The sequence below is a fragment of the Typopeltis vanoorti genome, chromosome 2 (genome assembly GCF_054136105.1).
Source record: "Typopeltis vanoorti isolate ZY-2024b chromosome 2, IOZ_Tvanoo_1.0, whole genome shotgun sequence".
NCBI classification, from domain to species: Eukaryota; Metazoa; Arthropoda; class Arachnida; order Uropygi; family Thelyphonidae; genus Typopeltis; species Typopeltis vanoorti.
The window spans coordinates 17,266,286-17,284,891 of record NC_143550.1 but is presented as its reverse complement, the minus strand read 5'-3'; the positions used below and the strand labels follow the sequence as shown (position 1 = coordinate 17,284,891).

The 18,606-nt window shown below is 36.5% G+C and overlaps 1 protein-coding gene across 2 annotated transcripts in view; it reads left to right on the top strand.

The window, feature by feature from the left end:
- LOC150108851 (helicase ARIP4) overlaps positions 1-18,606 on the top strand; it is a 619,923-nt gene that overhangs the window by 158,968 nt on the left and 442,349 nt on the right. For both annotated transcript variants that reach the window (XM_090403746.1, XM_090403737.1), the window contains one exon: positions 10,172-10,403. In XM_090403746.1, the coding sequence (XP_090259872.1) occupies positions 10,172-10,403 (232 nt within the window). The remainder of the gene's footprint in view (positions 1-10,171; positions 10,404-18,606) is intronic.

Here is an 18,606-nt window from a genome sequence, read left to right as displayed (position 1 = left end):
GCTGAGAAGGTAACAATTAAGAAAGTGCCAACAGCAACTCAAACTTGTCTGTTTCACCATCTGATAATTTCACCATATCTGCAACTTATGATTGTGAGTGCTACTCTGTTGAGCACTCGCATGACCTATGGCCTTACTCCAGAGACAACTGCAAAAATGATCCCATTCAATGAAAACCCACTTGTCAAAAAATTATGGCAGAGATATCACTCAAAGATAAACTACTAGACACTCCTACAGAAAAAAATGGATACTTTAGTACCCACTGAAAGTAAACAAAACTTACCAATGACCCTAACACATCAGATGTATTGAATACTCTACCACAGGAAGAGAACACTGGCCATCCATACTTCCCCCAAACAATTGATAAATATAAATCTGAGAAAGGTAAGCCCCAACCTCCTAAAAACCAGACAAGTCTATAAAATCAAAACAATAGGAAAATTTTTACAATGGAGCTGTTGTGGATTTCGCCAGAATATTGATGATATCAAGATTTTGTTGCAGAAACACAAACCTTTCTGTTTCTGTCTACAGGAAATGCACTTAAGATCTCAAATTAGGGTCCCAATGAGGACCCTACCTTTAGGAATTTTACTGTTGCATGCAAGGACAGAACTGGAGGTGGTCCTGCTCATGGAGGAATAGTTATCCTAGTTGGCAGTCGTACTCCTTTTCATCATGTTCAACTTTATACTGCTCTGGGAGCAGTAGCGATTTGTTTATTTCCATGGGATTTCTTATTACAGTATGTTCAATTTATTTACCACCAAGTGCTGAGTTAAATGAAATCAATCTTGATAACCTTATCTTGCAACTGCCTGAACCCATACTTTTGATGGGTGACTTTAATGGTCACAATACTCTGTGGGGTAGCGCCAACACTAATAGATGAGGTCCAATCATTGAAAGAATCCGCGATAATAATAACCTCTCCCTTTTAAATAATAAACTCAATACTTTCTTCCATATGCCTACCCATTCATATTTTGCAATTGATCTTACAATCTGCTCCCCTTCCATTCTTCCACTGCTGACGTGAGACATTGAAGAGAACATGTATGGAAGTGATCACGTTCCTGTTCTTTGCTCAATGTCTTCACAGGAACCATGTTTACTCACATGAATACCTATGTGGAAAATGGACCAGGCTGACTGGAACATTTTTTCTCTTCTTACAAAATTTAATGCTGATACCGACAGTCAAACACCTATCAATGAAGCAGTAAAGTATATAACAGTTTGCATTGTCCAGGCAGCATTAGCCTCCTAAAACATCATCTCAGTTTCCACTCAGTCTTGGTGGAATCCAGAATGTCAGACAGCCAAAAAAGACAGCATTCCTAAAACATCATCTCAGTTTCCACTCAGTCTTGGTGGAATCCAGAATGTCAGACAGCCAAAAAAGATCAACACAGAGCATGGAGTATATTTGGTAGATATCCCACCACATCAAACTTTATAACTTTCAAGCGTGCTCGAGCCAAAGCACATTATGTGAGACGTCAGAGTCAAAAACAATCATGGATCCAGTTTACTACATCAATTAATCAAATGACCAGTCCAAAAATTATATGGGATAAAATCCGGAAAATGAAAGGCAGATGTAGAACACATTGTTTGTCTACCTTAGACCATAATGGAAGTGTTATTGCTGATCCCAAAGCTAAGGAGACACTTGGGAAGAAAATTTTGCCAGAATCTCAGCAACAGCTTCATATCCTCCTGAATTTTTAATACTGAAAGAGCAGCAAGAGAAAAAAAGGCTTTATCATAACGTTCTTGAGCCATACAAATAGCCATTTGTTAGGGAGGAACTAAAAAGATCTCTCCTACTATCTCACCCTAGTGCGGTAGGGCCTGATGACATCCATTACGAAATGATAAAACATCTACCATCATCTTCTATGGATTTCCTTCTCTTATTATACAATAGAATATTTGCAGAGGAAGAGTTTCCAAATTCTTGGCATAAGTCAATTGTCATTGCTATTCCAAAACCAGGAAAAGATCCAACATAGGCAAATGATTATCGACCCATTGCTCTGACCAACTGTCTTTGTAAGATACTAGAGAAAATGGTTAATACCAGACTTCTTTGGTATTTAGAAAGCAACAATCTTCTCTCCAATACACAATGTGAGTTCCATAGACATCTTTTAACTTTAGACCATTTGGTTCATTTGGTTCAAAGAAAACTGAAACAAGGTGTTCAAGAACACCTTGTTTCAGTTTTCTTTGACATGGGAAAAAACTTAGCCTGGAGATGTTATATTAAAAGACCTCTATAACTCAAAAGGACACATTCCTGTATTTATTAAAAACTTTCTGTCCAGGTGAACTTTCCAAGTCAGACTGGAAAGTATACTCTCTCTTGACTATATCATCAAGAACAGGGTGTTCCCCCAGGCTCTGTCTTAAGTGTGACACTTTTTGCTTTTAAAATTAACTCAATCACTGAGCATCTTCCTCCCACTGTAGACAGTGCTCTATGTGTTGAAGACTTCACAATTTACTGTCACTCTCGTAACATGAGGGTAATTGAAAGACAAGCAATTGATCATGTTTCTTTGTGGGCTCTTAATAATGGGTTTAGGTTTTTAACAGAAAAAAGTGTCTGTGTACACTTCTGTTGAAAAAGCATTCTTCACTAAGATCCTGAATTAAGAATAGGATACATTGTTATCCCAGTCGCTACAGAAGCCAAATTCTTCGAAGTCATCTTTGACAGAAAACTTACATTTCTAGCACACATTCAACTAAGTCAACTAAGAGAAAAGTGCAAGAGAGCGTTGAACCTCCTTCGCACGCTATCCTCTACTGAGTGGGGTGCTGATTGATCTTCATTGCTCCATCTTTATCATACACTTATATGTTCAAAGCTGGATTATGGGGCCCAAGTCTATGGTTTTGCTCTTGAAAGACAGAGTAACCTGCGATGGTTGGATTCCATCCATCATCAGGGTACATGGATAGCTACTGGTGCCTTTCCCACATCACTCAAAGTCCTTATGTTGAGGCAAATGAACTGGCTCTATCACTTTGGCAGAAACATTTGTCTCTTAAAAAAGAGACAAATGTTTCTGCCAAATATATACAATATATTTGGCAGAAACATCTGCCAAATATATCTGCCAATAGACAGATGGAGTCTATACTCCATCTGTCTACCTGCAATTGTTTAATGCACACAGAATAGTACACACTGATTTCTTGCCCATCTATACTGATGGTTCAAGAACTAATACCTCTGTTGGCAGTGCTGCTGTGTTTCCTGACATTATTATTATGACACTTGGGGAAGAGGGAATTGACCTGCTGTGGGACCTATTCATGAAAGTTTGCCAACAGGAAAATATACCCGAGGAATGGAGGGAGAGTACTCTTGTTCCCATCTACAAGGGTAAAGGGGATGCACAAGACTGTAAAAATTACAGAGGAATAAAGTTGATGTCCCACACAATGAAGATCCTAGAAAGGGTTCTTGATGGTAGATTGTGGAAGGAGGTGGAGATTGCAAAGGAACAATTTGGCTTCATGCCTGGTAGATCAACAACAGATGCTATCTTTGGGTTATGACAGATGATGGAAAAATATCGAGAGAAACAAAGGGAGCTACATCTGGTATTTATTGATCTGGAGAAAGCATACGATAGAGTGCCAAGGCAAGAAGTCTGGAGGTGTCTGAGGGAGAAGAAGGTGCCAGAGAAATATGTCAGGTTGGTGCGGGAAATGTACAGAAATGTGAAGACAAGTGTTCAGACCTGTTTGGGACAGACAGAAAGTTTTCAAGTAACAGTTGGCTTGCATCAAGGGTCAGCATTAAGTCCGTTTCTGTTTAATATTGTGATGGAGGTGGTAACAGAGGAGGTGAGAGAAGATGTGCCTTGGAAAATGTTGTATGCAGATGACATCTTGCTCTGTGTAGATTCAAGAGAAGAAGCGGGAACTAAACTGGAAAGATGGAGAAAAGTACTGGAAGGGAGAGGTATGAGACTGAGCAGAAGTAAGAGTATATGTGTTGCGCAGGGGGCGGTGGCGGCCAGGAAACAGATCTGGAGCTGGAAGGAAATGTCATCAGGAAGGTGAGAGACTTTAGATACTTAGGTTCAACAGTGGAAGAAGATGGAGGAGCTGAGAAGGAAGTGGGATGCAGGATACAAGCGGGTTGAAGGAACTGGAGGGAGATAGCTGGAGTGTTATGCGATAAGAGGGTGCCGATCAATCTGAAAGGCAAAATTTATAGGACAGCAGTGAGGCCAGCTATGACATGTGCTATAGAAACTGTGGCCCTGAGAAAAATAACATCAGCAGGATGGAAGTAGCAGAGATGAGAATGCTTAGGTGGATGTGTGGTGTGACCAGAAAGGATGGTCTGAGAAATGACTATGTGAGGGGAACAGTGAAAGTTACGAACTTAGGAACGAAAATACAGGAGGCAAGGTTGAGATGGTTTGGTCATGTGATGAGGAGGGAGGACGAATATGTGGGAAGAAGGGTCATGCAGATGGATGTGCAAGGAAGGCGGAAGCGTGGGCGGCCATAGAAGAGATGGAGGGAGGTGGTAGAAGAGGAGTTGAAGATGAATAACTTGGATGTGGTGACAGCTCAAGACAGGAAGGTGTGGAGGAGACTCATTACAAACAATGACCCCACTTAAGTGGGAGAAGCTGCAGAAGAAGAAGAAGAAGATTATTTCCAACCAGATCCCACCTGATTGCAGGAGTTATACAGGAGAGTTACATGCCATTCAGCTTGCACTTGTGCATATAAAAGAAAACTGCTACCAAAGGTGTATAATTTATACAGACTCATTGAGCTCTTTACAGGCTGTCTCCTCTCCTATGTATAATCCACATCCAGTACTTTATGAGGTGTTACACCTGTTTTACAAAATGACAATCTTTAATTTTGATGTTCAGTTGTGCCAAATTCCTAGCCACAAGTGTATTGCTATTATTTATTTATTTTTCATTAAAATTGTCAAATCAGTAATTTTCTTATAAGTTCGGGTAAATGAATTAATTTGGATCAGTGGAAGTCAAACAGCGAGCTGAGTGAATACGATTATAAGCAAAGTGTAAAAACTCGATTGTAGCTTAAATATTAAATATTCCAAAGCACATTACATCGATTTTTTACTTAGGTTAAGTCCCATGTGAATATTGTAAAAAAATAAACTTTGTTTGTCTCAGTATAGTTTGTATTAGATGTTTTTGTAAATAACTCTTTTGAAGCTAACTGTATATACTGCTTTAATAAGAATATCTTAGAGTGTTAAAAACAAAGGCAATGTTTTTGTCGCCGAATCTGTACATGGCAGCATTAGAAAGATTGTTATTGAAACATGTATGTATGAGAGAGGCTTACAGACTCTAAGTGTAAACATCTCCGAAGTCAGTCAGAAAGAGTTCAAACAACTTTCCGATGGCCGGTAACTTACAATCAAAAGAAAGTGGAGGAGAAAAAAAGGCACATCGAACTTGAAACTTAAGATGAAAGACTTACACCGATTCTGTGGGGGTTGCCAAACTTCATGCGAGGTCTCAGAGGAGGCCTAATAAAAAGGGACTGAAGCAAGCAGAACGGGTCCCGGTTCCAGAATTGCTGTCAGAGAGGAGGCTGCCCGGTCCAGAGTCGCTGTCAGAGAGACTGCCCGAATCCACGTTGCTTGAGAGAGGAGGTCCCCACTTCCAGAAAGGAGCTTCTCGGTTCGAGACGTCACTAGAGAGAGAGAGACTACTTCTAGGCCACAGACAAGGTTTCAAATTGCCAAAAGCAAGAGTTCCAATTGCCGGAGAAAATTTTCCAGGCCAGGTTAATCAGACATTCACCAGTGTGTTGCGTTTTCATTACAATTTGATGAATCAAAATACTTCACTGATATTGCTCAGTTAATGGTATTTATTCGCATGGTATTTCAAGATTATTCAAATAAAGAAGAACTTTTGAAAATTATACCATTATTGGGAAGGACTAGGGGAGAAGACATTTTTTCGGCATTTGTGAAATAACACAAACTTCTGCTTTTTAAACTTGTGTTTATTACTACTGATGGTGCTCCTGCAATGATAGGTAATAAATCAGGCTTCATTTCATCATGTAAAAACGATGACAAATATCCCGATTTTTTAACTTACCACTGTATTATCCACCAACAAGTACTGTGTAGTAAAAGATTAAACACAAAAGATGTTTTGGATATTACATTTAAAATTGTAACATCTGTTTGAGGAAAAGCCCTGTAACGGCAGTTATTTAAATTACAGGCAGATGATGATAGAGAACTTCTGTTGTACAATAATGTTTGCTGGCTCAGCAGAAGTCAAATTTTAGAAAGATTTCTTGTATTAATTAAAGATATAAAAAATTTTCTTGGTGAAAAAGGAGATATTTATCCACAATTGAGTGATAAAAGATGGTTGTTACACTTATCATTTTTAGTAGATTTCTGTACGAAATTAAGCAATTTAAATTTAGAGTTACAAGGTAGAAATAAAAATTTAATTGACATGTTAAGTTCAATAAAAAACTTTCCAAAAATACTTACTTTTATTAAAGAAAAATATAAATGACCGCAAATTTAGACATCTCCCATATTTATTAAAATTTTTTAAACAAAATCAAGAAATCCTTTGCTACGATTTAAAAGAATTTATTCGTGAAATAGAATTAGTTGATGAAGAAATAAATTCAAGATTTTAAGATTTTAATAAAACTGAAATGATTGTATCTTTTATCAATAATCCATTTCAAGAAAACTTGAACATCACAAAAATTTCAAATAAAATTAGTGGGCTGTTTGATATAAATCAAGCTGAAGTAGAACCTGAGATAATAAACATTCAGAATAGTTTACATTTAAAATCAATAAACAATGAAGTCATTTGGAAGTATGCACATGAAAAATTCCCAATATTAACTGATATTGCTCGAAAAATTCTGTCGTGTTTCAGATCGACATACTTGTCAGAATCCGCTTTTTCAAATATGACCGTCATAAAAAACCAATTAAGAAACTAAATTACAAATAATCATTTGGATGATTGTCTGCAGTTGGCCACTTATTCATATCAACTTGACTATGAAAATATTGCAAAGTCCAAACGATGCCAAATTTCACATTAACTTTTTTTTTTTTTTAAATCAACCAGCATTTCCTGTAACTTGTGAGTTTGTAATCAATCTGTTGTTTTTTCTAACTTTGGTTTTCCAAAATAGAGAAATAAATATTTTATTCCAATATATATATATATATATATATATTTTTTTTTTTTTTTTGTTGTATTAAAATAATTAAAATTGATAAATAAATTTTTAAATATACAAATAAAGTTTTTAGTTGTTTATTTGTGCGTAATCAGATATCAGGTTGGAGGAACGTGATCTATATAAGAGAGTAGATTGCCGAATAACTTTTTATAGAAAAGTAGCTCGCGTAGTAAAAAAGTTGAACACCACTGCCATATACATACTACAGACAATTTATAAGATCAAAGCTAATCGCTCAATTGGAGTCATCATGGCAGGAAGCATTGACAAGCAAATCATGTGACATTAAACGTGAAATTAAGCATTGGTATTCTAGTCAATGTATGAAGAGAAGATTTTTTGCTAGGCTCCGCATAGGTTACAGTCATCTTATACATTCTTATTTACTGAAGGCTGATGACCGTCTCATGTGTGAAAAATGCAGTACACATCTCACTATTTGTCATATTCTGGTGGAGTGCCAGCACTTTACACGTAATGAAATTTTTACATATCTAGCCAAGTGCTAGATAGGTAAAAATGTTAGCAGACTCAGGCAAATTGCATGATGTTTTTAATTTTTTACAAAGAATTAATTTTACAAACACATTTGACTGTAATTTTGTTTGTTGCTTAACTTTTGTACATAAATATATATATTATTTATTAGTTTAATTTTTGACCAATTATGTGTTGCTGTAGCCTTGTATATTTGTATATAGTAATATTGTATATTTGTGTAACTTTGTTGTAATTTTGTTAATATGTAAATACCTTATTGCTAAACTTAATTTTTATGCATACATATTGTGTAAGAATTCCTTTTTGATTCTTTATGTATTACTGTAATAACATTTGTTGTAATCTTATCTATATGTAGATACTGTATTACTTGGCTTGGTTTTGTACATGCCTTTTGTGCATTCATTTGTACTGCTGTATACTCTGCAGTAATTTTGTTTATATGTAGATACTGCATTGTTTAACTTAACTTTTGGTGCATATCATTTACTAGTTTATTTTTTGACTAATTATGCATTGCTGTAGGACACCTTATATATTTGTGTAACCTTCTTGTAATTTTGTTTATATGTAGTTACCACATTGCTAAATTTAATTTTTATGCATGCATATTGTATAATAATTCCTTTTTGCATATTTATGTACTGTTGTAAAAACATTTATTATAATGTGTTTTGTACATGCATTTTGTTCATTAACTTGTATTGTTGACTATTTCTGTACTACTGTAACCTACGACCTTGTGTGTTGCTGCGCCCTCTGCAGCAATTCTGTTTATCTGTAGATGCTACTTTGTATAACTTAATTTTTGTACAGGCATATTGTTTACAATTTTCTTTAACTGCTTATGTATAGCTGTAACCTTTAGTATGGCACAGTATGACCTTGTTTTTGTGCCAAATAAACTATAAACCAAATCCTATTCATTTGACAAACCATACAGTACTCTGACATCCCAGGCTACAAGATCATCTACAACTAGTGCCTTTAAACATTGATCTACATACTATCCTCCATTGGAGCACATACAACCTTGTTATATTCAATGCTACCAAAACAGTCTTGCCTTTTCTCGTACAAAAGAGATCCCAGCTCACTTATCCTTATCCCCCAGTAATATGCAAATCACTAAACAAGATCAGATCTTTTTGCTTGGACTAACATTTGCCTTTGGTCGTTCCTGGCATAAACACATCACATCAATAGCCTCTTCAGCAAAAATGCTTAAGAAGCTGTTGAATGAAATAGAATGCCAAGTTTCTTTTGAGAAACTTGGCATTCTGTTTCATTCAAGAGCCTACTTTACACCCAACCAACTCTTCACTATATGAGCCGTTTTTTTTTTTTTTTTTTTTGAAAGTCCATTTTTGGGAAAAAACAAGTTAATGATAGTAAAGAATATTTTAGTGAGACATATATGTCATCTTTTTATATTTTTAATAACACAGTCAATGGTGTACAATACCCTCATAAATTAATCAAAATTTATTAACATTTGCCAATATTTTCTTAGTGATTCAAATGCAAATCCTTAAATATCTCAATTTAAGGATTTCAATGTATGAATAAATGGACTTATACCACTTTCAAAAACAACGGCTCATATGCACATCTCAAATCCATCCATGTTTAGAATACTGCTTATATGTTTGGAATGCTGCACTTAAAACTTCCCTTAAAATCCTTGATGCCATCTAGAGGTGTGGAGAGGGATCCTCATAGAGGATCCCTCTCTTACAGAGGCATTGTTTCAACTGTGTCTATATTCTGCAGATATTTCCATGGTCACTGCTCCAGTAAATTGGTAACCATCATTCCTTCACTTTCTGTTGCTCTTGTTAATACAAGAGCTGCAGCTGCCTGGCATCCCTTTACCGTGCAACTGCAAACAAATCGAATCTGCTTCCATTCATCATCTTTTATTTCATCCACTGGAATAGCCTTTTTTGAAGGAGTATTCCCAAACAGCTACAACCTCAAACTCTTTAAAAAAAACCTCTCCAAACTTGTATCTCCATCCTTATCTGCACCCCACTTGGCTCTAATGTGCCTATAGTTCCCCAGACTTCTTGTATATGGGATCAATAAATCCTAATAAAGCTGCTTTGACACACTTTTAATTAATTTCCCTATGTTGTTTAAACTGAAATAGTGATGTTATCTTGTGATCAATTTACTCTTCTAAAATTTAATCATCATTACCAAAAAAAAAAAAAAGTTGATGGTACTCTCATGATTATGGGAGTAACATATGGCAGTCAGCCACTTTCAGAATGTTTTGACAAAAAGAAATTTTCCAAGCCCAGGTGTCTTTTTTTAGAATTTCATTTAAAAATTTTTCAGTACATTTTCTACTGATAATTTCTTACGAATGCTCTTTTTTCCCCCTCTCAAGGTCATATCATTTATTGATGTCTTTGTAAGACACACACCAGCACGGAATATTCTCTGTATAGTGCCAATCAATACAATTCAGAATTGGAGATCAGAATTTGATGCATGGCTTCCTCTTCGTACCTCCCTTCCTGAAAATTTAACAAGTACTGGAGAAGTTCTAGGACGTGATTTCAAAGTTTATATTCTTGGTGAAAATTTTAAAAGTTTGTCATCCCGTCTTGCTACTGTCAGTAAGTCGTCTTTTATATTTTTTGAGTTAAGTAAAATCTAAATGTGTTATACATTTTTGGGAAAATTATGGAGACAACTACCATGTTTGAGTAAACCTTTAATTTAATATAAACCAAAATCAACACTCGGCGTTTTGACCTTCATATCAAGATCATCTTCTGGAGCATATACACTAAATACACTGCACTACAATCTACATGGTATGCTAAAGTTACTGACCAACCGTTACAACAATTATTGTCCTGACTTCTGGTGAAAAAAAAAAACCTTTACTATCAACGCTAGAGTCCTATTATTATCTATTGGTTACAAAATTACATTGGGCTAGAGAGCAGAATGTTTATATATATATATTAAAAACATGATTATACATTTAAATTTCAACCAGTTGGTATGGAATAGTTTCCAATACTAGTATCTAGCATATTTAGTATGCTAGATACTAAGTATTAAGTAGGCTGAATATGTGCCATCCAGATTCTTGGAATTTTCATGCCACTATTATTGTTGATATTAGGGTGGTTTATCGGAATTTTGCAGGCTTCTTTAAATTTTCTTTTAAACCAGGTTTTTGTATCGTGCAAAGAGCAGGTACTTTTCCAATCAATTTGGTGTAAGGTGTTGAGAACGTGATCTGAGAGGCCTGCTTCACCAAAATTGTTATATTTAATGTGTCTTATGTGTTCTTTTTTACAGATAGGGATTGTATGTCTAGTTTCACCAATATAAGGTAAGTTACAGGTGCAGTAGATGCATTAAACTCCAGGATGTGGCAATGGGAGGAGAGGATCCTTAGAGGAGTTGGCAAAATAGAAGCAGGCAAAATAGCCGTAAATGTAACAGGAGTTTTTTATTTCATCATCATCAAATTCCTGCCATGTACCCTCAAGGTGTGTACAGGATATGACAGTACTACATGAAAAAATTACATCATTACTAACTTCCTATCTACAATTTTCCTCCAAATCAGTCTGTTACTTGTCAAGACTACAACATTATCAGATCTTATATTTCTATTTGCCTTGACTTATAGACTAGGAATAGGTAATGCTCAAATGCACCAGCTGGGGGGGTGCTTAAGGGTCAAAGCTGTATAAGTGAGAGGAGACCTCCACATAGCCTTTAAGGGAATGCGGAGAACTGACCTAATGTCCAATCCTCACCTTCTCGTGGTGCACCCTGTTGGGTATCTACTTTGATACTGAACGAACGAGGATGGGCTGGCAACTTGGGATTTAGCCGACCAAATTGTATTCTTATTGGTTAAACCAAAATAAAAAATGATGGTACAACATGACAAAATTTCATGCCGGCTGGGGCGTCAGCCGGTTAAACAAGGCCCCCGTTGTTTTCGCCAGGGAACCAGGGCGAACAGCGAAAAGTCAGCTACTGGAACAAATCTGAAAACAAACCCCAACTCAACATCACCAGAGTTAAAGATCGGTACTATCAACGTAAGAAGCCTGAATGGCAAAGAAATGGAGCTAGCTGAGGAATTAGATAAGTACCAGATCGACATAATAGGGGTGACTGAAACAAAAAAGACCAAAACTGGTGAGATCTTTCTGAGCAATAAATACAAAATGTTATATTCAGGCAATAACAATCAAGGAAAAGAAGGAGTAGCCATAGTATTCAACACAAAATACGAGGCTAATCTTCTTGAATGGCAGTCAGTCTCAAGTAGAGTAATGTGGGCAAATATGAGAATGGGGAACTGGACAATGAGACTTATTTGTGCCTATGGTCCCACAGAAGGTTCTACTAAGGTAGAAGTGGAGGAATTTTTTGAGGCTTTAGAAAAAGCAACTGACACAATGAAAAATGAAAAGTTGGTCCTTGTTGGGGATCTAAATAGTAGAGTAGGAAATGATTGTGAGACATACAAAAATATTTTGGGAAAATTTGGAGAAAAGAGCAAAGCTAATAATAATGGCAAATATCTGTTAGATTTCTGCTCAGGACATGGACTGGTTATTACTAACACCATGTTCCAACATAAAAATGTGCACAAATTCACATGGACAGAAGAGGCTAGGAATAAGAAAAGTCTCATTGACTATGTTATTGTTGATAGTGATGTTTTCTCCCTGGTGCAGGACACCAGAGTGTACAGAGGATTTGAAATTGGAAGTGATCACTATTTAGTCTTGAGCAGGATAAAATTGAATTTCATATTGAAAAGAATAACATGTAAGAAAGTTTTAAAGCGAATAAAAGTTGAGCAGCTCTCAGATGTAAAGTGTAGACTAAAATACAGAAATATTATTGAAAAGAAAATGAAAGAGTTTGAGAACAGGAATCAAACGTTGGAGATTCAGTGGCAAACTCTGAAGGAAAAAACATTGATTGATTCTGCCAGAGAGGCATGTGGTGAGGTTGTGTGCAAAGATAAAAAATCAGAACTCCCTGGTGGACACAGGAAGTTAAAGAGGCAGTGAAGGAAAAGAAGAAAGCATATCAAAAGTTCCTGGCAAATAAGTCAGCTTTTACTCTTACAGAATACAGAGACAAATGTAAGAAAGCTAAACAGTGTGTAAAACTAGCTAAACAAAAGTCATGGGAGGACTTTGGCAAGAATATAGAAAATAAATATCAAGAAGGTGGCAAAATATTCTGGAGGTTGTTGAAGAAGCTTAGGAATGGAGGAAAGAGTGCTGTAAAAGGAATTAGAGATGATAAAAGTGAAATGAAAACAGGAGAAAAAGGTATCCTTGAAGTATGGAGTAATTACTTTGAAAAACTGCTAAATGAAACAAGCAGTGATGACAGCACAGTGATAAAAAACACTGACCAGGCATGCAGTCAGGAATACATATCCATACTTGAAGTAGAAAAAGCCATCAAAGGCTTGAAATGTGGAAAGGCAGCAAGAGTAGATGATATTCGACCAGAAATGCTGAAGTATGGTGGTATAAGAGTCTTACAGTGGCTGCACTGCATAGTTCAGAAAGCCTGGACAGAGGGACGAATTCCAGATGATTGGAGTAGAGCTCTCATAGTACCCATATATAAAAAGGGAAATAAAACTGAATGTGAGAATTACAGAGGTATTTCCCTACTGAGTGTTCCTCGCAAGATCTATGCAAGTATACTTGAGAAACGGTTGAGAAGAATTGTGGAAGAAAAGCTTGGTGAAGAACAAGCTGGATTCAGGCCAAATAGAGGCTGTCAGGATCAGATCTTCACTTTACGACAAATAGTCGAGAAAGCATGGGAATATAACAGAGATCTGTAATTAAGTTTTGTCGATTTGGAAAAGGCATATGACAAGGTGCCAAGAGAGAAGCTATTCAATACGCTGCAGTTATATGGTGTCAATGGGGCATTATATCAAGCAATACTTAGTCTTTATTTGAGTTGTGAGTCAGCAGTTAGAATTGAAGGAAGTACAGGAAGATGGTTTAATGTTAAATCTGGTGTGAGACAAGGATGTATATCCCCTCTGTTATTCATTATCTATATGGATCACATTATGAAGGAATGTGGTATTAAACCTGATATCAAAATTGGAGATGTTAATGTCAGCTCTTTGCTTTATGCGGATGATGTTATACTTCTAAATAAATCCGCTACAAGTCTGCAAGATTCTCTGACTAAATTGAATAGCTGTTGTAATAGATATGGTATGAAGGTCAGAAATAAAAAGACAAAGACAATGAAAATAGGCAGAATCATTGAAAATGTCAACTGTGTTGTGAATGGAGAACCTGTGGAACAAGTAAAACATTTCAGCTACTTAGGCACAATTTTTACTGAAGATGGTAAACTAAATATAGAAATAGACAACAGAATCAGCAAAGCTGGTATCGTGGGAAGTCAATTGAATAAATTCATATGGAATAAGAAAGAAATTAGTCGGAACACTAAATTAGCTGTATACAAGACTGTGTTCAAACCAATTTTAACTTATGGATCTGAGAGCTGGGTCAGAAGTAAAACACTTGACCAAAGACTAGAGACCGCAGATATGAGAGTCCTGAGAAAGATTAGAGGCGTGAACAGATGGCATCAATGGCAATATCATATTAAAAATGAGGATATTAGGAAAGAACTTGACATTGTCAGCATCCATGAATGCGTTAGCAGAGCTAATCTCAGATGGTATGGTCACTTAAATAGAATGGGAGTGGAAAGATTAGCAAAACAAGTGTTCTCTGCCAGGTTGGCAGGAAAACGACCCATAGGAAGACCAAGATATAGGTGGATTGATACGGTACAAAGTGCCTTAGACGATAGAAATATAAGATCTGATAATGTTGGAGTCTTGACAAGTAACAGACTGATTTGGAGAAAAATTGTAGATACGAAGTTAGTAATGATGTAATTTTTTCATGTAGTACTGTCATATCCTGTACACCCCTTGAGGGTACATGGCAGGAATTTGATGATGATGATGATGATGATATTTCTATCGTCTAAGGCACTTTGTACCATATCAATCCACCTACATCTTGGTCTTCCTCTGGGTCGTTTTGCTGCCAACCTGGCAGAGAATACTTGTTTTGCTAATCTTTCTTCGCCCATTCTGTTTAAGTGACCATTCCACCTGAGATTAGCTCTGCTAACGCATTCCTGGATGTTGACAATGTCAAGTTCTTTCCTAATATCTTCATTTTTAATATGATATTGCCATTGATGCCATCTGTTCACGCCTATAATCTTTCTCAGGACTCTCATATCTGCGGTCTCTAGTCTTTGGTCAAGTGTTTTACTTCTGACCCAGCTCTCAGATCCATAAGTTAAAACTAGTTTGAACACTGTCTTGTATACAGCTAATTTAGTGTTCTGACTAATTTCTCTCTTATTCCATATGAATTTATTCAGTTGACTTCCTACCATACCAGCTTTGCTGATTCTGTTGTCTATTTCTATATTTAATTTACCATCTTCAGTAAAAAGCGTGCCTAAGTAGCTGAAATGTTTCACTTGTTCTACAGGTTCTCCATTCATAACACAGTTGACATTTTCAATGATTCTGCCTATTTTCATTGTCTTTGTCTTTTTATTGCTGACCTTCATACCATATCTATTACAACAGCTATTCAATTTAGTAAGAGAATCTTGCAGACTTGTAGTGGATTTATTTAGATGTATAACATCATCCGCATAAAGCAAAGAGCTGATATTAACATCTCCAATTTTGATATCATGTTTAATACCACTTTCCTTCATAATGTGATCCATATAGATAATGAATAACAGAGGGGATAATGTACATCCTTGTCTCACACCAGATTTAACATTAAACCATCTTCCTGTACTTCCTTCAATTCTAACTGCTGGCTTACAACTCAAATAAAGACTAACTGTTGCTTGATATAATGCCCCATCGACACCATGTAACTGTAGCATATTGAATAGCTTCTCTCTTGACACCTTGTCAAATGCCTTTTCCAAATCAACAAAATCTAAATACAGATCTCTGTTATATTCCCATGCTTTCTCGACTATTTGTCATAAAGTGAAGATCTGATCCTGACAGCCTCTATTTGGCCTGAATCCAGCTTGTTCTTCACCAAGCTTTTCTTCCACAATTCTTCTCAACTGTTTCTCAAGTATACTTGCATAGATCTTCCCAGGAACACTCAGTAGGGAAATACCTCTGTAATTCTCACATTCAGTTTTATTTCCCTTTTTATTTATGGGTACTATGAGAGCTCTACTCCAATCATCAGGAATTCGTCCCTCTGTCCAGGCTTTCTGAACTATGCAGTGCAGCCACTGTAAGACGTTTATACCACCATACTTCAGCATTTCTGGTTGAATATCATCTACCTCTGCTGTCTTTCCACATTTCAAGCCTTTGATGGCTTTTTCTACTTCAAGTATGGATATGTATTCCTGACTGCATGCCTGGTCAGTGTTTTTTACCACTGTGCTGTCATCACTGCTTGTTTCATTTAGCAGTTTTTCAAAGTAATTACTCCATACTTCAAGGATATCTTTTTCTCCTGTTTTCATGTCACCTTTATCATCTCTAATTCCTTTTACAGCACTCTTTCCTCCATTCCTAAGCTTCTTCAACCACCTCCAGAATATTCTGCCACCTTCTTGATATTTATTTTCTATATTCTTGCCAAACTCCTCCCATGACTTTTGTTTAGCTAGTTTTACACAGTGTTTAGTATTCTTGCATTTGTCTCTGTATTCTCTAAGAGCACAAGCTGATTTATTTGACAGGAACTTTTGATATGCTTTCTTCTTTTCCTTCACTGCCTTTTTAACTTCCTATGTCTGCCAGGTAGTTCTGATTTTTTTATCTTTGCAGATAACCTCACCACATGCCTCTCTGGCAGAATCAATCAATGTTTTCTTCAGAGTTTGCCACTGAATCTCCAAGGTTTGATTCCTTTTCTCAAACACTTTCATTTTTTCTTCAATAATCTTTGTGTATTTTACTCTACAGTTCATCTTGTTAGTCTTTTCAATATGAAATTCAATTTTATCCTGCTCAAGACTAAATAGTGATCACTTCCAATTTCAAATCCTCTGTACACTCTGGTGTCCTGCACCAGAGAGAAAACATCTCTATCAACAATAACATAGTTAATGAGACTTTTCTTATTCCTAGCCTCTTCTCTCCATGTGAATTTGTGCACATTTTTATGTTGGAACATGGTGTTCCATGTCCTGAGCAGAAATCCAACAGATATTTCCCATTATTATTAGCTTTCCTCTTTTCTCCAAATTTTCCCAAAATATTTTTGTATGTCTCACAATCATTTCCTACTCTGCTGTTTAGATCCCCAACAAGGACCAACTTTTCCTTTTTCATTGTGTCAGTTGCTTTTTCTAAAGCCTCAAAAAATTCCTCCACTTCTACCTTAGTAGAACCTTCTGTGGGGCCATAGGCACAAATAAGTCTCATTGTCCAGTTCCCCATTCTCATATTTGCCCACATTACTCTACTTGAGACTGGCTGCCATTCAAGAAGATTAGCGTCGTATTTTGTGTTGAATACTATGGCTTCTCCTTCTTTTCCTTGATTGTCATTGCCTGAATATAACATTTTGTATTTATTGCACAGAAAGATCTCACCAGTTTTTGTCTTTTTTGTTTCAGTCACCCCTATTATGTCGATCTGGTACTATCTAATTCCTCAACTAGTTTGCCATTCAGGCTTCTTATGTTGATAGTACCGATCTTTATCGCTGGTGATGTTGAGTTGGGGTTTGTTTTTAGATTTGTTCCAGTAGCTGACTTTTCGCTGTTCGGCCTGGTTCCCTGGCGAAAACAATGGGGGCCTTGTTTAACCGGGCGACGCCCCAGCCGGCATGAAATTTTGTCATGTTGTACCATCATTTTTTATTTTGGTTTAACCAATAAGAATACAATTTGTTCGGCTAAATCCCAAATTGCCAGCCCATCCTCGTTCGTTCAGTATCCAAATAGATACCCAACAGGGTGCACCCTGAGAAGGTGAGAATTGGACATTAGGTCAGAGGCCCTGGTCGGTTCTCCGCATTCCTTTAAAGGCTATGTAGAGGTCTGCTCTCAGTTATACTGCTTTGACCCTTAAGCAGCATAATGTAATAGGAGTTGAATATGTTTTTTAGTTTTGTAGGTGGTTTAAAGGTGGCATTGAGATTATAATTGTGTAGGATTCTGTTGATTTTTTCTGATAGCCCTTTAATGTATGCGATTGCTCTTTTTTGATGAAGTTTTATGAAGAACTTTATTAATAGTATTTTTGTTATAGTCATTATTTATATACCTGCTGCTAATAATTTTTAATTCTTGTTTAAGAGTTTGCTGATTAGAGCAAATTGTTATAGCTCTGATTTTAAGGATGCTAATGACTCCATATTTTTGTGATGGTATGATTTAGCATGTATGTATTGGCCAGTATGTGTCGGTTTGCAGTAGACCATGAAGGATAGATCGTCTGAAGGAAGACGTGTGACCAGTGTATCCAGGAACAGGAGCAAGTTCTGATTTTCAGTTTCGATAGTAAATTGAAAATCAGAGTTCATGTTGTTTGTTCAGGTGGTTAAGGAATGTGTTTAATGTTTGTCGCCCATGTGGCCAGATGACGAAAACATCGTCAATGTATCTAAGCCACACTGTAGGTTTTAGAGTGAAGGAATCAAGAGCACTTTGCTCAAAAGCTTCTATATAAAAGTTAGCAGTTGGTGGGGGGAATAGTGGTGAGCCCATGGCCATACCCTCTTTTTGTAGGTAAAATTTATTTTGCCACAT